Genomic DNA, 22,411 nt, shown 5'->3' with positions numbered 1-22,411 from the left:
ACTGGGTGGTTGCAAGGTGATGAATGTGATTGATGGGCGACTTCCTGATTTCCCCCTGGGAGTCCCTTCTCGACCCCACAAGCTTCTCTGCCAGGGACTTAAAAGGTTTGGGGACCCGGGAGGGAGTGGGTAGGAGGCCTTTGCGGAATACAAATCTTCTCAGAAAAGGACACATGCTAATTTGTATGCGCGGGTACATCTTTGGAGATGTGCAAATTTAGAAAGCATGCCTGGGTTGAGCCAGATCGCCTCCAAGGCGACAAAGTCTTCCATTGATTTCCCCTCCAGCCCACAATGCTCCAGATCAACTCATCCAGTTGCAAGTCATTAGCTGTAAAAGATGAGCCTGGCAACACCTGTGAGATTAGCAGCTTTATTCATTAGCAGCAGTCCAGGGGATGTAGGGGTAAAAGCACATTCCTCCTGGCCTTTAAAATGGCAACTGGCTCCGTGTTGCAGGGTTTTTTTGACTCAGGGCTCCTCCAAAGGCAAAGCTGGGCTGAGTCAGGCGATGATCACCCGCTCATTAATTTCCCAATTCCGCCCCCAATCTAATCAATTCCCCTCCAATTAAGGATTGCCTCCACCATTCCTCCTCAGGGCCTCCTGAAGCTAAAGGCAACACAACAGAAAGTCAGGTTGCTGGGTTAGAGACTTTGGTTGCCGAAGGAAGGAAGGAAGGAAGGAAGGAGATTAGGGAGATGGGGGCAGAGAAGGAGGAAGAGAGGAAGAAGGAAAAGAGGAAGAGAATGATGGAGAGGAAGGAAGGGAGATGGGGGCAGAGGAGGAGGAAGGAAGAAAATATAAAGAGGAAGAGAATGATGGTGAGGAAGGAAGGAAGGGAGATTGGGCAGAAAAGGAGGAAAGGGGAAAGAAAGAAAAGAGGAAGAGGAAGGGAATGAGGGAGTGGAAGGAGGGAAGGAAAGAGAATAGGAAGGTGGGGGCAGAGTAGGAGGAAGAAAGAAAAGATGAAGGGAATGAGGGAGCCATAGGAAGGAAAGAATGAAGGAAGGCGATATGGAGGAGCTTGGGAAGAGATATGGGGCAGAGATGAAGGAGAAGAGGAGGACTATATTTCCCCACGTTTCTCCTCCTTGCTTTCTCCTCTTTGGATTACAATGCCCAGACTCCTCTGGCTTTTGTGGTCCAGAGAAGCATATTTCCCAAACTCTGATCTTCGTAAGGGATAGAGAGTTGTGAATTCAAACAAACAGTCCTAAGTGTATACACACACACACACACACACACCTCCACAACAGTGTTTTTCACCCTTGGGTCCAACAACTGGACTTCAGCTGACCAATGGTCAGGCATCCTTGACCAAAGGAGGGCCAAAGGTTGAGAAAAATGGTGGGGATGGATTTTTTTTAAAAAAAATGATGATAATAATAATGCAGAAGATGTCCTGAGCTGCCAAAAAGGCCAATACATGTGTCTGAAAGCAAATCAAGCTTGCCTTCTCCCTTGAAACCAAGATGACTAAAGGGAGGCTATGGTCATACCTTGGACGTATCCTGAGATACTGTGACTCATTAGAAAAACGTGATAATGGTGGGGAAAGTGGAAGCTGAACTGCAGATGGAGTGATCTGGTTGAGGAAGCCAGAATTTGCAAGACCAAAGCAAGGCTAGAGATGACTGGGACCCTTGCCTTGGTGGTCTCTCATTCATAGCTTGCCATAAGACTCAAAGTTGACCTGAGTGCACAGAAGAATGACAAAATACAGGGAGGAGGGAGCTGCTTTTTGCAATTCCTGGAGCTTCAGGAGTTGCAAATAACTTCTGGTGTTGCAAATAAATGTGGATGGCTTTATGTGTGCCTCTGGCTTCTCTAACCCTGTGTCTGTCTTTTTCCTTTGCAGGGGCTTTGGGAAGCAAGGTTTCCAGTGTCAAGGTGAGTGATGTGTTCATGGTGTGTGTTTCTTTAAGATTTCACATTTGGAGCCAAGGTGGGATTGAGGCTTGGCCCCCAAATTTATTTCTAATGCCAGGACTCAGAGCAAGAAGAAGGAAAGCAGGGGCAGGCTTTCTCCATGAGAAAGTTTGGGAGGGCATTCAGGTCCAAAGGTATTCACTCATTTTAGGAATGAAGCACAAATCCTTCCTAAAAGTTGAGTCCACACTTAGTTTGGGTGCCTCTCTTTCTGGGAGAACACTGGAACTGCTTTTGTCCTGCTTTCTTTTGTAGTAAACCTTTAAATCATCATCAACAACAACACAAGTACTCATCTATTTCCAGGGGTTTAGATTTGGGGTGGCTGGATGGTGGAATGAAGGCACTGATACGGGTTGAGTCTCCCTTAACCAGAAATCCAAAATTGTCCACAGGGACGGCTGAGATAGTGACACTTTGACTGTCCGATGGTTCAATGTGCACAGCTTTTGTTTCATGCACAAAGTTATTAAACATATCATAGAATCACAGAATTGTAGAGTTGGAAAAAAGAGCAAGGGCCATCCAGTCCAGCCCCATTCTGCCATGCAGGGAATCTCAATCAAAGCATCCCCAACAGATGGCCATCCAGCCTCTGTTTAAAGACCTCTAAGGAAATAGACTCCATATTATGTATAAAATTACCTTTAGGCTATGTGTATGAAGTGTACATGAAACATAAATGAATATCATATTTAGATTTGGGTCCCATCTCCAGGATACCAAGATACATGCAAATATTCCAAAATCGGGGGGAAAAAAATCCAAACTCCAAAAAAGATCTTCTGGTCCTAAACATTTTGAATAAGGGAAAATCAACCTGTAGCGCCTAAATGAAACCTGCCTCCCGGCATGAAATTTTACTGAAGTCCCCAAATTTTTAGCATTCAAAAGAGGGAGACCTTGAAGATCACCCAGACTTTGAACTCTTCTCTTTGCTGTTTTGGAATTCCTGGGGTCACTTTGCCTCCTGATGCCCCTTTGTTGGATGCTGAAATGGTTAATTTTAAATGTTCAAGAGAAGTTTCATGTTCACTGCAATGCTAGAAATTAGGGGACAGAAGGAAAATGCCATTGGAGACAGGGGAGGGGTACTGCTTTATTTTGGCCCCCTCCTAGGTTTGCATCTCTCCAGTTTGCACACAAGTTGCATCCTTTTTGTGGCAAAAGGGAAAGGCCTCTTTGGATGTTGTGTCTTGAAATAGCCATTTGCACTCAGGAAGAGAGTCCTGAATTAACCCCAGCACACATACATTGGTCCAGGCTGATTTGTCCATAATAGGGACCCCTTCTTTCTCTGTCTGTTCCAAAATCATTTCAAGTTTTGGGGCTGCATGAGACCCCCAAGTCTGCTTTTGGGGCCCTCAATGCCTTCAGATTGTTCTTTCTCTGAGCTGAAAAAGTGTAGATTGCTTCTCCTGGAAGCTGTCAGGAGCAGCAACACAGCTTTTAAATAGGTCACAGTCCTCCACATTAAAAAAAAAATCCAAATTTTGCAAAAGCAGGAATAGATTCCCAGCCTTTTCTGGCATTTGGTTTTCTTTCAGTTTTTGGCAATCTGAGCAATCCAGAGAGAGATCCTAGGGCAGAAACCGACCCCCAAACCTCCCGCAATTGCCCACCCTTAGTCTAGCTCCCCAAAAAGGACAAGGCATTTTTTAAAGAATGGCTTTGTGTCCAAATGGACACACAGTCCTAGCTTCTGGACCCTCTGCAGAAGCAAAGGGATGCTTACAATTTAATTGGTGAACCACCTGATTGCCATCCCTGCCTTTTTTGCAAGTTACCGCAAACCAAAAATAAAAATAATCCTCAAAGCGATATCTTTTTGTCATCTCTGCTCAGCTGTGGTTTTGAACCAGTTCTGGGAAGACTTTGAAGGGTTTCTCTTCTTTGTTAATTCGGAGTAGTTCTCTGGTCAGGCGGTCAGGTGTATAAAAATGGCTTTGGTATTGACACGGGTAAATTATCTGCAGCAATGTATTGAGTTCCCCTTTTTAAAAAGAAAAAAATAACCCACCCAAACACTTGCAACCCAACCTAAAAGCCAGGTTTATATGCAGCAGAGAGGCTTTCAGTTCCACTCAATGAAATTTTTGGATGAGGGAAGGGATCTCTCAGTAGCAACTCCTTTAAAAATGCCTTGGAAGAGGATGAACAAGAAGGGTTCCCCTTGTTTCCAGCTAAGCTGGCTTGCAAAACGTTGCCTGGGGCATTGCATGGTGCTCAGCTCCATGACTTTGCATCCTCCTGCATTTGGGATGGAGACCCTTGGCCTTCTCACCAGCCCCTTCCCTCCTTTCTTTGCTGGGATTTGTAGTTTCTGAGCATTACCCATGAGCCTGGGACCCATCAGGATGTGGGCATCTCTAGTGGGGCTGAAGGGGGAAGTGCATGGGAGGGTGATGTGGCGGTCCATGTGCCAGGCTTCCTTTTGTCTCTCTGTGTGCCAATCATGCTGAAAGTTGAAGCCATGGGAGGAAGAGAGCCCTGCTTTGAATATCTTCATCTCCTTGTCTGTCTTTTTCTTTCTTTCTTTCTTTCTTTCTTTTTGCAAGAGGAAATGGGCAGAACTTTTTTTGTTTTACTTTGGAAGTGATGAGTGAATTCTATCCTAAAGTGAAAAACAGAGAGTTCGGAGAAGGATGCCCCTTTTCCAGCCCTCCTCCCCACTTTCATTGTTTATTGGTAAAACAATTTTAGTGTTTTGTGGCTGCCTTCAGGATGTCCTTGCTGAACGTAGTGCAAAACCGGAAGTGTGAGTTGTATGTTCTTAAAGTCATGCAAAGCAGATTAATCGCCAATAACAGTCCATGCGCAGGCAGCCATGTGCGGCGAATGGGCCCCATCTTTCTCTCCACTGAATCTTGGCTATGTTTACAACTATATGATATGATGTTGAAATAATGCGTTTTGACACCATTTTAGGTGCTGTAGCTCCTTCCTATGTAATTCTGAGAGCTGCAGTTTTGCAAAGTCTTTAGCCTTTTCTGTCAGAGTCCTGGTCAGTCGCTACCCATGGATGATCCTAAATAGCTCCGTTTTTCTTCCTTTAGTGAATATTGTGTCCTGAACTGAGGCTATGTTTCCTTTCCCTCACACGTCCTGGTAATAAAAACAGACCTATATTTTCCTTACTAACAGGCCCAGTGAGGTTGGGATGGAGACAAAATCTCTCTGTTTCTGGTCTCTGTTACTACTTTGGTGTTTCTGAGCCCTTAGGAAAGATCTCCAGGCTTTTAAGTTCTCGTTTTGAAGCCATTAAGATCTTTAGCTCCCTTCCTATATGTGCATGAGCTTACTTTGAGGTTTCACCTGTGCATTTATTGGGCAGCCTTAAGTGGGCTCCTTGGGCCACAGTTGGCAAAATGGACCCAATAAAAAACGTATATGGGAGTTGCGGGGAAACAGCATGCCGTCTTCCGAGTTCAGAGAACATTCTGTTGTTCACAAGTGGAGTCTGCAACCCTGGGTACATTGAGACTGGCCAATCTGCAGACACAGTGGCGCTTTGCGAGGCCTAGGACCCTAAACCGTTCCTACTGACCCCAGGTGAGAGACAGGTAGACGCCTAGAACAGACACTCAGCATGCTATGAGCTCAAATGTTCCACTTGCAACCAAATGAGACATTAGGGATATGGATATTGCAGTTCTCTAGCCAAAGTTATGGTCAGCAACACGTTTTTCCCTAGTTTGTTGGCCAAGAGATAGCCTTGGTATGTGTTTGTCTGTCTAGTATTATGATTCCCAAACTCTCATCCTCATGTTTTGGACTTCAACTCCCAGGAGTCTCAGCCATCTTGGCCTATGATCGGGGATTCTGGGAGCTAAAGCCCAAAACGCCCGGAAAGCCAGAGTTTGGGAATCGTTGGTACTAGCAGAAGCATCCCAGGACCTGAGATTGCAGGTCTTCAACCTGAATTCAAGGGTCATCCTCCTGAGGAAGTCATTTTTATTTGTTATTTAATAGAGTACTTATACCCCACCCTTCAGCCGTAAAGGCTATCAGAGCAGCTTACAATTATTATTTTTAATTAATAATGATCCAGGAGATATGAAGCATCAGCCACAGCTGCTCAGCGCATGCCATTCAAATCATAAACCTGTAATGCAAATGAAGAAATGTTCAAGCACTGCTTTCAAGGACACAGGAGTTGTTGCACTCCATGCAAAGACAGTTTTACACTTTGAACAGGAAACAGTCAACAGTGGCTCTGCCACTGCACAAATATCTATATACTTTTGTTGTTGTTATATATCACTTATGGTGCCCATATCCTAGGATTTTCTTGGTCAGTTTCCTTCCAAGGAGATTTGCCACCATTTCTGTCCTCTGAGGCTGAGAGAGGATGACTTGCTCAAAGTCACCCAGAGGTTTCCATGGTTGAACAGGAATTTGAACCTTGGTCTCCCAGGGTCTGATTCCAGAAGGAACTAGAAAGCAAGTGTTATGGGTTTTGTAAGCCTTTTGTAAGCCCTACACAAGTGAACACTATCCACATGTTGGTCCCATTGCATGGGCAGAGTTGCAGACTCTGGCTTGGCCAGGCTGATAATAAACCAGAAGAAGAATAAACCATTGATTCCAAACCAGGAGTAAACCAGTCCTAAACCTTCAGTGCTAGCCTGGTCTTCATGTGGGCAATGTTTCATGCTCCAGGGTCCCTTGTTCCCAGGGTTTCCATGCATCTCGGGCCCATATCTCTGTGTGTGTATGTTTGTGTGTATCCTGAAGGTATTGCCTTTTCTGCTTTGTTTTTCTGGGTTGTCTGTGTCAATAAGTGGGCTGTTAATTAGTTCCTAATATCAGTTTAAAATCTTTCTATTAAACCTCGGAGCAGATTTCCCTGGCAGAGAATTAACTGGAAGCGTTAATAGGTACTGTTAATTGCCAGCCTGTGTTTGCATGCAGAAAGCAAAGCGGGGAGCGGAAGCATCCGACAGCTTTGGTGCTTCTTTGAGTTGCAATCCCAAGGGCAACATCAATGCAATCTTTTGTTTTTTTAATAAGTAGCTCTGCCCAGCATCTTGCATTACTCTTCATCTAAAAAATAAATAAATCCTTGCAGTAAAAATATGAAGTGTTTTTACGTTGGCTTCTGGAAGCTTGCAGTGCGGTGCTGTAGCCATGAGCAGAACCTGGTCTATGATGTCTTGTAAGCTGTGGAACATCAATGCAGCTATTTTTAAAAAGTGTACAGATCAGGGCCTTTGGGCTACAGCAGGGGGTAGGCAACCATGGCAGGTCTCCGGGGCCAATTTTCGGCCCCTAAGACCCTTCCATGTAAGATTGAACTGGGGCCAAAATAACACAGGAATGTCCTGAACCAGAATTAGTTTGCCAAAGAATGACTCAAGATATCAGAGGACCAGGACAGAAACCCCTAAAGTGTTTTCCGTTTCCTCGTCCTTCCATACTATCCGACAAGATAGTAAAACAGTCTACTGAACTGAATGTTGAAGCATATGGCATCTGGATGCTCATTATGAATTGCACATGGAGGCGCATGTGCATTTGAAAGCAGTTTTGGTGTTTTGGTTCAGAAATACAATGTTGCATAGCAGAGTTAGGCTGACCTCCTGTTTGTTAATCCCCAACCAGAGCAGACTTATTCAGTCAATTGTTGCACGACCCGCCAAAGCATAAGCAAATCCTATTCATTGATTTGGTTTGTTTTAGTCAGGATGAACAAGATTTAGACCTCAGTGTGTTGACTCCGCATGTGGAGCTTTACACTGTGTAGCCTGTGGTCAAATATTGTCAAGTGTTTGTAAAAGTTTTGACATTTTAATGTTTGATTTAGAACTTAGGCTCCTTCCAAAAGCACAAGGTGACTTTTATTGCCGGAGACTGTGGTTGAGAAATCAAAATATTGTGAGCATCTGGCTTGCCTCTGACCTTGCCTTGTGGCTCCTAAACTCAGTGAGATAGTCTTATCTCCTACTTTCTTTTCCAGCCACAAACCTGGAAATGGGGGGTGAGGTTTGGGGGAAGAGGTCTCCAAAACGGCATTGCATTTACTGGGATGATCTCCAGTCCTACTTGAGAGGAGAGCCGCCGTCTGCTGTGTTTCTCATGGTTCCTGGAGCACCTCCTAAATGCGCAACAGAATGGCACAGGCGACGATGCCCTCTTTCCTCCCACCAGAGCATCAGGGTCAGAAGGACGCTTGGAGCTACCGTATATACTCGACTATAAGTCGAAAAATTTATGCCCCAAAATGAATTCCAAAATCCTGGGTAGACTTATGGAAGGGTCAATGAGTTAATGCTAATAAATTTTGTGAAAGAAGAAGTGCCCACCTTCCTCTGTAGCCTTGTAACAGCTCCCTGTTTGAAGCCCTGGTGCTGGCTCTCCTCTCTCCCTCTGTGTGTGTGTCTGTTTCCCAGGCTCTCAGCCTTCCTGCAGAGCCAGACCTAACAAGCTGCTGCTGAGAGAAGGAACACAAAGAAAGTATGCCCAGGCTTGTACCCCGTTTTGCCTGGAAGTCCTGGGGGTGAGAAGGAGAGAGAGAGAAAGCCCTGTCCTCTATTTCTGAAAGCTATGAGCCTTGGGAGTGAGAAGGAGAGAGAGAGAGAAAGGTCTGTCCTCCATTTCTGCAAGCTATGAGCCTTGGGAGTCCTGGGGGTGACAAGCAGAGAGACAGTGGGGTCTGTCTTCCTTTTTGCAAGCCATGTGCCTTGGAGATGCTTTTGGTAAGGGGAAGTGTGTGTGTGTGTGCACACGCACATGCGCGCGCTGAGGTTTGTTTCCCCTTTTCCATTCTGAGACTGATGCTTGGGAGAGGTCCAGAGAGTGAGATATAGGGAGGGAAGTGGTGCTTTGTTTCCCCCCTTTAGATCTTTTGTAACATCCTCCAGTGTTTGCCCCTTGACTTATCCATGGGTCATATCAAAATCCATGATTTTGGATCCAAAAACTGCCCTTGATTTATACATGAGGTCGACTTATACATGAGTATATATGGTAAGTTGGCGCCAGAGGGAGAGTGGGTTGCTCACCCTGATGGGTGGATCATGAATCTCAGAGATCACAACTGGCATTTGCATGCTGTGGTACATGGTTAACCAGGAGATCTGGGAATATTAGGTTGGTCGAATATTGATGCAACCAGGGGCCTCTGTGTAGCTGGCATTGCATAAAGGGCCACAAATGTCCTCAGAGGGGAAGATGGAGGTCCAGGAGAGAGATGGTTGCCCAGCCAGGTGATGTTGCAGTTGGGAATTCCTGGTGCTTCTTCACAGCCATTTGGTGTTTGTTTGGGTCAGATGGATTAGCCTGAAGAAATTGGTGCACAGAAATTAGCGAAAAATCATTGTATAAGGAGGAACAGGCAGTTTCCTCATGCAATGTCGGGGGGGGGGGAGTAATTTAACACACACACCCCAATGCAAAGGGATCTTTGAGATTAACTGTGTGAAAGAAGTTGTAGCATAAACTTTTGTATATTTGGCTTGTTTAGATGCATCTGAGGAAGGAGACCAAGGCTGCATCCACACTGCAGAAATAATCCAGTTTGACACTGCTTTAACTGCCATGGATCAGTGCTGTGGAATTCTAGGAATTTTTGTTTGTTGTGGCACCAGAGCTCTCCGACAGAGAAGGCTAAATGTCTCACAAAACTACAATTTCCAGCATCCCATGCCATGGCAGTTAATGTGGTGTCAAACCGGATTATTGCTGTAGTGAGGATGCAGCCTAAGCCTAAGCCTAGGAAAGCTTGTGCTACAATGTCTTTTGCACAGTTAGTCTCAAAGGTGCTGCAAGATCCCTTTGCATATTGATATTCCGAATTTAGATGGCTGGCTATGTCTCTGAATTTTAACATGCATACCCCCCAAAAAAGTCATGCTGTAAGCGACCAGAAGAATTCTCTCTAAGGCCTCTTGGCTTTTAAGCCAACTTTCCCTACTTTACAAGCCCAGCACAGCAAAGAGAAATATTTTCTTTTGAGTTTCCTTCACAAGGCCTGGATAACCTTGCATTTTAACACAATGAAATCTAAAATTTTTGGGGAAGGGAGAGGTTTTTATTCCAAGTCCTCTGGGGACCAGTGTTCCTGTACTCATGGTAACCGTATGGTGGAGGATGTGCTTTATTGTGCATTAGGTGAAACATGGAGAGGGAAGAAATGTATCTGAAGCAAAGCTTAGCACTGGTTACCACTCTGCAATAATGCTGGGAGAAGCCTGTTATGTTTAATGCTGCCAGATTTGCAGCAAAAGCTGCCTGATTTGGGCTGGCTTTTGAAGCTAATTCTTCAGCTCAAGGATTTTCTCCTGCATTTGGTAAAAATGTTTGTTTTCTTTGGCTTTCTGTCCCTCACTCTGTGTGTGTCTAACAGCATGAAGAGTTATCCTTCTTTGGCCTTGATCTGAACGGGGCGGATGGAGGTTTTGCCACCCAAGGGATGGAGAGTCTGCTCCAGGTTGGAAGCTGAACTTTAAAGGGAGTACCACGAAACCTTTGCCCCAAAATAGGCAATTGGGACAGCACCGTTAAAAGTCTGGAGTAAAATCCAGAGAGGGTTTACTGTTCCTACTGACACGGAAGCCTTGGAATATCACAGGCAGACTAAAGTCCCAGTTTTAAAAACAACATAACAGAAGAGAAACCAACATGAGGAATATAAGCCTATATCTTTAAAACAATATTTATTAATTTCAAAACAGCAAATCAAAATTTTAAAAACGACACAAATCCAGGCATGCATACTAAACACAATAAAAATTATTCAATACATATACATACACATACAAAATTATCTCACATAAAAACATGGTTTGCACGTTGGAGGTGTGTGTGATTTGCACCATAGAGAAACACTCCCTCTGGTGTGAGTCTTGCCAAGCAGGAGTGTTTGGGTGTGTGTTTTTGCTCCCTTTCTCCCCGCTCTCAGAAACCAGCTGTGCCAAAATTGTTTAAACGGTCTCCTCTTAGCAGAGGCATGATGATGGCTGTCAGCCTGCAAAGAGCCGAGATGCTGAAGCTGGGAGTGTTTTTTCCGACGGGTGCCAAAGCCTTGGCATGAAGGGCAAAGGCATTTGAGTGTTTGAGGAGGCCTGGGTAGCCAGATGAATGGATGGATGGGTGGATGGCAGGCGGGGCTTCGTTGCAGACTTGCTTCATCATGATCCGTCGTACGTCGTGCCAATAAATTTTTTAAGACTGCAGAAGTGGGAATAGTGAGGCTGTTTGGGATAACTGAAGACAAAAGTGGATGCAATCTTATGCCAGGGCTGCATGGAGTGAAATCTCCAGATGCAGAGCTATGCCTTGCCATCCTTTGTGTTGGATGGCAAATGCCTCGGTTATTTTATTTTATTTATACCCTGCCTTCCTCCCAATACAGGGACTAAACAACAGTGTGAAAGTGTGGGCCGTGCTTTATTATTTATTATTTATTCTGGTGTGGCTCCTTGCATAGAGCCTTAGGTGAAGACTTAATGGTCCCACTGAGGATGGTTATGTGAATCGGCTCCTTATGGCTGCGGTAAAAGCAATAAAATTTTCAGCTGCTCCTTTTGAAATACAGGCCACAATCCTGTCCTAAATTTTAAACTGCACCAGAGTTGTAATGATTTAATCCGCTTGGCCGGAGCCTTCAGTTGTAATGTTTGTGTCTGTCTCAGGACTAGCGATGTGTTTGCAATAGAGTGACATGTTAGTAGCATATGCTGTAAGGTTGTTGGTGTTTGTGGATAGATGCCGCACTTGCTGGGGAAAGTGGGAGGCATTAGGAAAAGAGAAAGACCACATTGTAGGTGGATGGACTCCATCCAGAAACCTGTGGCAGCCCTGGGTTTGCAATGGGCACATCTACACTGTAGGAATAGTACAGCTGGGCACCATTTTAACTACTGTGCCCCCTCCTATGCAATCCTGAGATTTGTACTTTTGTGAGATGCCAGTGCTTTTTGGCAGAAAAGACAAAAGACTTTGCAAAACTACAAACCCCAGGATTCTATAGAATGGTGCTGCAGCACTTAAAGTGGTGTCAAACTGCATTCATTCTACAGTGTAGATGTACCCAATCACAATCATACTTGTAAAAACTGCAATGTCTGCAGGCTTGGTGGAAATGCCATTTGATTTGGTTTCAGTTTGATTTTGGTGCAACTGAATGCCCAACCAAAGAAGTACCACCGATTATGGAGACTGAGCGTCATAGCGTTGCTTGGTGCATGGCTGCATCCACCACCGTGAACCAAGATGTCAAATGTGCAACTGAATGCACAAGCAAACACGGGTTTGCAGAGTGGAATAGTTTTGGGGCAAAGAACTGTTTCACTACACTCTGCTTTCTCCTCCCCAAATTGCCAGTGGGTTTTCTGAAAGCACTTTCGCTGCTGAGCTGCCCCAGGGAGCGGAAGGAGGTCTTCTCCTCCTGCGTTGTGTTTCCGCTTTGCTTCCTGTTTTAAGCAGTCTTTGGAAGGAGATAACACATGGCAGCTTCGCACTAGTGAAGAAAGGGCATATTTTGTTTTTAGGATGAAAATAACCTGAAAGGGAAAGAAAGAAGCAGCCTTAGAAAAGAGGTTCCCTCTGCAGATTCTGGAAATATTTCCAAGAGGCTCCAGCCATTTCCTCACTTCATTTCTAACTCTTTGGGCTGCTTTGTATGAATTTTGGGCTGTATAGATGTCATCTTCAAGCTTCAGGAAGAGTCAGCTGGATCTTGTATTTACCAATGGATAGAGCCAGAGGGGAAAGTATTTTAGGTCTTGGATTATGCCTGTTGCAATCAAACCATCAATCTGGTGGCACCTTCAAGTCATATACCTTCAAGTTGTTTCCTATTTATGGTGATCCTATCATGGAGTTTTCTTGTCAAATTTCTTCTGAAATTTGTGCAATTGCCTTCCTCTGAGTCTGAAAGAGTGTGACTTGCCAAAGTCACCCAATGGATTTCATGGCCAAGCTGGGATTTGAACCCTGGCCTTCAGAGTCATAAGTCCAAACACTTAAAGCACTACAAAGCAAACCTTCATGGCTGTAGCACCTGCTGCCCAGTGGCAGGAGGCCAATTAAAACATTGTTATTATTATTATTATTATTATTATTATTATTATTATTCTGTCATGACAATGCTAGCATGCCTTCTGTCATATCCTAAATTCCTTTGCATGCCAACTGTTAAATAATGCTGGGTGCCAAATTCAGAAGGAAACATTAGATAAATATTTGATATCAGCACTTGCAGATGGTTATTTCTAGCAACAGGGTTTTTCCAAAAAACATTCTTCTGTTTGTTGGGTAGCATGCGTATTTTGGTGGTTGGGCGTTCTCTGGTGGTCTCCCATTCATGTACCCCAAAAAGATTAATTTCACTCAGGATGCTCTGCTTGGTGTCTTGAGGCCACGACCTATGAATCAAAAGTGCTTTGGATTTGGAAAATGACAAAATGAAAACTCTTCTGAGCTCTTGCTCTGAGATGAAAAATGGCCACAGATTTTATGGTTTAATAGGTTTATAAACACACATGTTGTGTTTGTCGTGTGCCTTCAAGTCATTTCTGATTTATGGCGACCCTAAGGCAAGCCTATCATGGGGTTTTCTTCAGAGGAGGTTTGCCATTGCCATCCTCTGAGGCTGAGAGAGTATGACTTTCCATATCCAAGCCAAGATTCAAATCCTAGTCTCCAGAGTCACAGTCCATCAGAGATACCTTAGGAAGCCTTATTTTTCACCTGAATTTTGTATTTCACCAAAAGGTGAACCAACGAGGTTCATTTGGTTGGCTGCAGGGTGTTATATTTAACCTTCTCCTGTTTGGTTTCTGTCGGAGTAAATCGTTTTTCTTCTTTGTCTCAATTTGTCAGCTGCCTTCCCAGGAAGGTGATATCTCTGACCTACAGGTATCCAGCCTTTGCAGCCAAGGGGAAACTCTGCCAGCAAAAAAGGCTGTCCTGGCTTTGTCTTCTTCAGGAGAGACATTTTAAAAATAGCATCTGGATCCATTCTCTCCTTGGCTCTTTCTCTCTTTTCCCTCCTCGTTCCTATCATAACCTGTTTCTGGAAGGAATCAAAGTTCGCTGTCAGGTCCTGACCATGAAGCAGAAAGAACCACAGCACCCAAAAATGTCTTCCTGGAGGGACGCCTTATCCTGGTCCAGTGATTTCCCAAACATAGTCTTTCAGGTATTTTGGACTTAGTCTTTGCTCGAGGAACTCACCTCTCCACTTGGCCGGGTAGTGTAATGTTACGCCGGCCGGTGGCTCTCCGTGACACTTGCCTTGGGCAGCAGGCTTTTAAATAATGCAAGAGTGGAAAGAAACTTGGGTGATCTTCCTCGCCCTTGAAAAACCTTGGCGAGGTAAATCCTTGGAGAGGTGAGAGCCACCGCCTTGGAAGTAATGGATGCCTCCTTGCAATAGGGCAGGCTCCCAATAGAATCATAGCATCATAGAGTTGGAAGGGACCTCATGGGCCATCCAGTCCAACCCTATTCTGCCATGCAGAAATTCTCAATCAAAGCATCCCTGACAGATGGCCATCCAGCCTCTGTTTAAAAACCTCCAGGGAAGGAGATTCCACTACACTTTGAGGACAGAGTGTGTTTCACTGTCGAACAACCCTTACTCTCAGGAAGATTGTCCTAATGTTCAGGTGGAATCTCTTTTCCTGTAGCTTGCATCCATTGCTCCACTGGGTCCTAGAAAACAAGGTCGTTTCCAGCTTATGGCAACCCTGAGGTAGTGAACCTATTGTAGGGTTTTCTTGACATGTTTCTTCAGAGGGGGATTCCCATGGCCTTCCCCTGAGGTTGAGAGTATGTGACTTGCCCAATCAGTTTCATGGCAGAGCTGGGAATTGAACCCTGGTCTCCAGAGTCATAGTCCAACACTCAAACCACTATGCTAGCTGGCTTTCTTTTTATGTTAGAAATAACTTGAAGGCATTGGATCAGCAAGGAATGAGTCTTCCCACGCCAGCCCTAAAATCTCATAAATCAGAGAGAACATTATGTTCCGCATGCCAGACAGAACCAGAACCGCACTGTATATAAAGCAGAGCACATTTTTGGAATTGGGAGTGTTTAGCTTTGGAACTCTGCCCTACCTGCAACCCTGTGAGGTGGTCCATTATTATTCCAGCATGCAGGAGAGAATAGCAAATGCCCAATTCCAGTGCAAAAAGTATGCAATGTTCACACTGTGTAGCTCTGGTTCTGGCTGGCATGAGGAACAAAATGTTCTCTTAGATTTCAGAGATTTTAGGGGTGGCGTGGGAAGACTCGGTCCTGCTGAAGAGGGATCCAGTGGGTCGCCCTCTTCCCCCAGTCCTTTCCCTTCTTGGCATCTTTGTTCCCTGTAGGTTTTAAGTTTGTTTTAGGCGACGGGGGCCACAAAGTTGCTGCAATTATCCAGAGTAATGGGAGTTGGATCCCTGAGGAGCATTAACTTGTTCTCCTGTCAAGAAGTTTTCAGGGCTCCTTTTCTTGGCATTCTGAAGTCTTTTGCAGAAGAAGCAGACACTGTACTCAAAGGAACGATGCGTGACATTCAGGGGGAAAGAGGGGGGCCAGGAATCTGCTACTGAGACTTCTATGGGCTTAATCATGAAATAACAGTCATTTCCAGGACATGCAATCTGCCACAGGTTCCAGATTGCTGAGTAAGAGGCCAAAGTATTTCTGGATTGCATGCGTGGTTGGGCTGGAACACTGGGAGAACAGGGTTCGAATCCCTGCTCGGCCATGGAAACCCACTGGCTCACTTTGGGCAAGTCGCAATCTCTCAGCCACAGGGAAGGCAATGGCAAACCCCTGCTGAAGACGCCAAGAAAACCCTATGATAGTTTTGCATTAGGGTTGCCATAAGTTGGAAGTGACTTGAAGGCGCACAACAGCAACAACAATCTTTGTGGTGGTGTGCTGTGGCCAAAGGCCAAAGTTTTTTCTGATTTATGGTGACCCTAAGTTGAAGCTATCCTGGGGTTTTATTGGCAAGATTTGTTCAGAAGAGATTTGCCATTGCTTTCCATTGAGGCTGAGAGAGTTTGACATGCCCTAAATCACCCAGTCGGTTCCATAGCTGAGCTGGGAATTGAGCCCTGGTCTCCACAGAGTCTTAGCACAATGCTCAAACCACGATGCCATTCTGTCTTTGTCCACTCAACTAGGAGGGCCTGTTAGATGGATGGCTATCTGTTGAGGGTGCTTTTCATTGTATCTTCCTATATGGCAGAAAGGGGTTGGAATGGATGAGCCTTGGGGGGATCTCTTCCAATTTAGGAATCTATGATGAGCTGCAAGCAATGTTGGTACTTACGTGTAATGCTTAATAACTTCACCCGATGCCATCCCTAAGACTTTTGGCCTGGGATGATCCCGAACTGGCCACCCTACTAGGAGGGCCTGATTTGCCCCAAGTTCCCTTGTTGCTGATCCCCACCTTCCTTCCCTCCTTCTTGGCTGCCCCCCAGCCTTGGTCTTCTCTTTTGGGCAATGGGAGCCCAGAGAAGCTGCTTGGAGGAGGCTGTTATTGTGAGACATCCTGGATGAGATGCTGGGAAGGATAGAGGGAAGGAGGGTGCTATGCACGGTGCCCATCATGTTCTGGTGCCACCTGCGCATCTGCAGCCGAGTCAGGGATGTGAGCAATTTCTGCTTGACAGGCTTCTGAGCACCATTAAGCATGGCGTGCGGAGGGATGGGGGAGAGAATTAAAAAGCAATGAGGAGGGAGATTAAAAATTAAACTTTGTAATAAGAAGGCCCTCTCCGCAGAGCAGTTACACAACCCTCCTGGGAGAAGCGGATGGAGGAGAGGTGAACAAGAACTTGACAGTGATGTTACACCTCATTGAAAGACGCAGAAGCCATGGGAAAGAGGGTGGTGGTTTTTTCATGTCAGATGCACACATGCGCTCACTCTTCCCATGGAAGATTGGGATGCTCCAGCCTTTGGAAGGAGGCAATGAATGCTGCCTTTGCAGAGAACAACCACAGAGCCTGTTTGGCTGCACTTTTCCTCTGTAAGGTTGCCAGCTATCTGGCCCTGGCCTGGCTCTCAAGGCCTGGTATCTCTTCTCCAGCCCTCAGAAAGGGAATCTCAGTGCAGAAGCGTGCACAGACACACACATTTTGTTGTGTGTTATTGGCCTCACAATGCTGCAGCCAGCTGAGGAGAAGCTACTATAGGCAGGGTTCAGAAATCTTTCTTTGGTTGGACAAGAAGTTTTGGACAAAAGAAATATTTTCTCATTCATCCAGATATTTATGGTTTGAATGACATGCTCTGAGCAATGTTTGGCTGGCGGTCAATGTTTTGGGCTCACTGACATCATGGGGGCTGTTCCAAGGTCTGAGGCCTTGGTCCCAAAATCTCAGGTCCTGGCGTAGTCCCGAACTGGTGACCCTTGAGTGAGGACTTGCTTGCCTTTGAATGCCAATATCAGAGAAAGTAGCCCCGAGAGAGTCTTCCTTTTGCCTTGCATCCTCTGCTTTAATGTACTTGGCTCACTGTGTCCTGAGCCATCGATCATGCAATATTATATGCCCATGTATTATGTTTCCTCTGATGAAGTGGGCTGCAGCTCCTCATGAAAGCTGATGCCCGACGCAACTTGGTTGTCTTTGAAGTGACAGGAGGCTCTTGCTTGGTTTTGCTTAGCATGGCCCCTGTTTAAGATATACAGAATGAATCATGGAACGGACCCCAAGAGTCATCTACTTCAACCCCATTCTTCCATGAAGGAAGACACAGCTTCAGCACTCCTGAAAGATGCTCATCCAGCTTCACTTTAAAGACCTCCAAAGATGAAGAGTCTGCCAACTTCTAACACTATCTATCCAACTGTCAAACAGCTCTTCCAGTCAAGAGGTTCTTCCTGATGTTTAGGTGGAATCTCTTTTCTTGTAATTTGAACCCATTGGTTCATGATCTAGATTCCAGAACAGCAGAAAACAAGCCAGCTCCATCTTCCAAATGGCATCTCTTTAGATATTTATCATGCCACACCTCAGTCTTCTCCAAGCTAAACATACCCACCCCCTCCATTTTTCCTCATAAGGCTTGGTTTCTAGACCTTCCAGACCACAAATGTCCACATATGAGCTCTTTGACCGTGAAATAGACTACCACAGAAGGTGGCAGACTCTCCATCTTTGGTCTTTAAACAGAGTTTGAATGGGCATGTCTTGGGAGTGCTTTAGATGTGTGGCAAGGTTGGACTTTGTGGCCCTTAGGGTCCCTTCCAGTTCTAAGACTCTATGATTTTGTTGTTGTATCTAGGTTGGAAGAAAGGCAATATCTTTGTGGGCATTGGGCTATACCAATATGCCTGAGATGTATGTGATGACCTGGACTGTGGTCCATGAACGCTTATGCCAAATAAAACTCATCACTAGTCTTGAATGTATCAGAAACATCTTGTTTCTACCAACCCACCTGAAGCACCTTAGGCAAAAACCCTTGAGCCTTGGACACTGGTGATTCATAACCCACTTCTTCCTATGTGGGGTGTTTTCTGCAAAGTGGACCTTTCCCATAAGCTTCTTCATCTGGGTCTCATGGGCCTCTCGACACTTTTATAGCAGCTGCAGTTATTGCTGCAGCAATGAAATGTTAAACTGCAGTGGTGCTATTAAAGATTCTCATCCATCACAGGTATCAGGCTGTTTTTAGGGAGGGTTTGAGGTGAACCCAACTCAGTCATGTTCAGAGAACATGAACTTTTTTGAAGCTTTTGGATGCGCTCCATCTCTTCCAAGGATTGCAAGCAAGCAGCCTCTTCTGCTGACCCTCCTTGATCTTGGAAATAAATGAGTTTTCCTTTGTGCCTGAAGGTATCTATCCTCATAATTGGATTTCTGTGAGTTTGAGTACATGCAGGGTGTTTTCCTTTTGTGGGGGTTTGTGTGGTGGGTGATGCGAGAGGCACACACGGGACTGGGAGTATTTCAGCAATTGATGCAAGATGTGGGACCGGAGAGCCACCTTTGTAATTGAGTTTGCTTTCACTTTGGTGATGCTTTGCCTGGAGAAGAGCTGAGGTCTAGCAAGAAGTTCTTTTGTTTGCCCATGTTTTCTAGGGCTTCCAATAAATTCTTTTGCCCCCAATGGCCCGTGATACTATATTTTCCCCTCCCCTGGGCTGTTTTACAACCAGGAACATTGTTTTCAAAACAAGACATGGGGCAGAAGTAATCTGGGGCTAAAGGAGCTTTTGTAGTCCTTTACAATGCCACCACCTTCCATTTATGTCTTCACTGCCAAGGACTGAAATGTGTGCTTATAGAATATTTGTTTGGAAATGGATAGCAGTCAAAGGTGGCAATCAGATCACTTCTTGTTAGGAGCGATGGGGAGAGGGGTGCTTTAAATAAAACGGTTGTTCTGCAAGGCATGGGGGTGCGTTGTGAAGCTGTAGTTGCATGCTCTCAGTCTTGGGGGAAGGCAATAGCAAACTGAACAAATCTTGCCAAGAAACCCCCATGATAAATTCGCCTTAGGGTCCCCATAAATTGGAAATGACTTGGAGGCACACAACACCAACAAGCACACTCTTGGGAGATGGAATAGATAGCTAGGATGTCAATAGGCAATGTTGGGGCTGCGTAGGGGAAGCTGCCCTTGCGCTCTGCTTATTTGCTTTCCAGAGGCATCGGCCTCTCCACTGTTGGATGCAAAATGCAAAAGCCATGTTTGTTTCCTGGCTGAGTGCCCCCCAGCTTCCCACTTGGCTAGATGTGCCTCCTGTGTGTGTAACCACCATCGAGGTTTATGTTCAGTTGGCTTCTGTCGCAGCAGAAGCTTTTATTGAAATGCAGGCATATGCCTCTGTTGTGGCATTGAACAGGTGGCGGGTGAGTCTCTCCTCTGAGCCTGGAACCGCATCAGACTCTGGGCTGCCCGGGTAACGTGATTAGCATTCTTTGCCAGCGCCGTCCATCCGTCCGTATGTTGCTCTCGATAGGCCTCTTGGAGGAGGCAGCTTCCGCCCATCGGCCGGGAATCTGATTATCTGGCCAAGGCAAGGAGCAGGCATGAGCCACACAGAACTCTTGGCTCAAGTCCTTGGATGTCAAGAAATCTCTGCTGCTACTTCCTCTACTCTGGCAATATATGTTTCTCCAATGCCCAGGGTATGCTCCCTTTCCCATACAATCTCCCCTCAGATCGCACAGCCCTGTGGCAGCCAGGAGCTACAGTTACTGTGAAACACCGGTGAACCTGTTCTGGGTGTTAGTCTATCCAGTGAGCGGAACCTTATCCCCAAAATATAATAACAGCAGAGTATGGGCTGAAGAGAGCAGCATAGTATGGCTTGAAAGAACAGCAAAGTATTTGTTAAAAACAGCAAAGTATGGGTTTGAAGTAAGCCCTGGAACTGAGTTGGGATCTTTTGCAACAGATGAAGTACAGTGGCCCCTCCACATTCGCTGGGGTTTGGGTGAAGGACCCCCGTAAATGTGGAAAAACCGCAAATTAAAAAAACACTATTCTTTTTACCTAAGAGAACACTTCTCTAGGGATCTCCAGGTCCTCCAGTGCAACTCTGTGGTCAACATCTGCCAGAAGTTGATCATAGAATCATACTGGAGGACCTACAAATGCCTAGAGAAGTGTATTCTCTAGGAACTTCTATGTGCTCCAGCTCAACTCTATGGTCAACTTCTGGCAGAGTTGTATTGGAGGACCTAGAGATTCCTAGAGAGAAGTTATTAATAATAACCAGATCTGCAAAAGTCAAAACCGCAAATGTGGAGAGCCAACTGTAATGAAATAGATACTTTCTCTGTGCATGTGCAGAAGGCTTTGGTCAGTAGTAGGTGTTGGCTTTCACGTTAAGGAGGTGGCAAATCTGCATTGGACTTTAGTCTGAATTTCAAAGGTGGTCGCTGAGATGTTGAATCCTCTATTTCAATGGATTCAGGACCAGGGACAGCTGGCTATTTCCTAGGGTTTTGTCACTGTTGTCAGCCTTATCCTTGACTTACTCAGGTAACAGTTTGGTACCTGTCTAGGAGAACTGAGGAAAGGACCTCCCTTGAGAATTTAATTCTTTATTCAGGGGTCAGAATTAAGATTCAGGCATGGCAAATGCTGGCACGAGTTGACTCTTTGGCCAGATTTCTGCGGCACGGAGAAATCTCTTCAGGCTTGCAAGCTGGGAGTCCTTGAGTGGCCTGTCCTTTTCTAGAGTTTTGTGATGCCACCGTCCTGGGTGAAATCCAAGGAGGCCAGTCATCGGATCCCCTGAGGTCAGACAAGAGCGAAAGGGAGGCAGAGATTCCCCTGAAAAAAGCCGAAAGGGCTACCCCAGCAGCGGGACTGGGAGAAGAAGGGCCTGGAGAGATGTCTTGGAGCATGTTCAGATCTTGGAAAAGTTCCTTTTTTGGGGGACTGATACTCTCCAGATGCTGAGTGTTGGGGGATTCTGGAAGGTTGTCATCCACACAAGTAAGCTTTCTGGACAATTATAACCTGGGTGGGTTGTTTTCCAGTAAATGTAACTTCTCCAAGCACAGGTTCTGCTTCACAGTGGAGGCCCTGGGGTGGTTCTCTCTCAAGCTCAAGGTGGCTTACAAAGGTTAAAATGGATTTTCTCTTTCCTCCCTTTCCCACTTTCCCTCTTCATGCTGAGCTTGCTTCAGCTCCTGCAAACTTGAGCTCAAAGTGGAGAGGTCATTTGCACGCCATTAATTCAGCGAAGGGAGAGGAAAGAAGGAGTCTTTCCCTTCCCAGTTGGATCAGGCAAAGCCAAACTGCTGCATCCTCTCCTGTCTGCTCTGTCCATCCCCTTTAATTGCGTTGTCCATTTGACCACACTCTGATGTTAGGTGACCACCCGTGTCCCAATTTACGCTGGTGAAACGTTGGAGGCTGTGCTGGAGCGCTGAGGCAGATCTTCTTGCTCTTTTCCTCCCCTGACTTGAATCATGGCATGCATGTTTCTAAATCAGGTTCTTCCCTTTGTCGAATGTGACTAAAAGTGCTTCTAATAGCAGGAATCGTTGGTGGGAAGGGGGAGACAGGGAGGGAAGGAGATGAAGCAGCTCCCCTTCCCGCCTGTCAAAAGATTAAGAATTTGCCAGTCTTGCAGGAGAAGGTGCTACGGATGGAGGAGGAGGAGGCCGTGCTGCAGGAGGATAATTTGGCAAACTGCATCGGGTTCATTCTCCCTCTCCCCGCCGCCCCCTCCGTTTCCTCATGATCCCAATAGAACAAGTTAATGTCTTTTGAAAGGGAGATGGATTTAAACAAGAGGAACAGAGCAGGGCAAAGTGGTGCGGAAAAAGGGGGTCTGTGCCCTGGAAAGGTGGGGCTGTGCAATGTTGGAGGGGAGCTGATAGAGCCCAGCAATGACTCTATGGGTCCCTCAGTGGGGTTGCCGGATGATTGCACACCTAGCCCAAGGATGGCACTAAATGGCTCCATTGTGCCAGTGTGCCATAGTGGTTTGAGTGTTGGATTGTGACTCTGGAAACTGGGTGACTTTGGGAAAGTCACACTCTCTAAGCCAGAT

The 22,411-nt window shown here is 45.7% G+C and overlaps 1 protein-coding gene across 1 annotated transcript in view; it reads left to right on the top strand.

Moving 5' to 3' along the window:
• LOC149306174 (protein kinase C beta type) overlaps positions 1-22,411 on the top strand; it is a 120,840-nt gene that overhangs the window by 2,916 nt on the left and 95,513 nt on the right. The window contains exon 3 of the mRNA XM_089540845.1: positions 1,862-1,893. Within this exon, the coding sequence (XP_089396971.1) occupies positions 1,862-1,893 (32 nt within the window). The remainder of the gene's footprint in view (positions 1-1,861; positions 1,894-22,411) is intronic.

Source organism: Sceloporus occidentalis, unplaced genomic scaffold (genome assembly GCF_023333645.1).
Source record: "Sceloporus occidentalis isolate IW3139 unplaced genomic scaffold, rSceOcc1.0.p SCAF_10, whole genome shotgun sequence".
NCBI classification, from domain to species: domain Eukaryota; kingdom Metazoa; phylum Chordata; class Lepidosauria; order Squamata; family Phrynosomatidae; genus Sceloporus; species Sceloporus occidentalis.
Note: the sequence above shows the minus strand (reverse complement) of the source record. Positions and strands in the feature narration are given on the sequence as shown.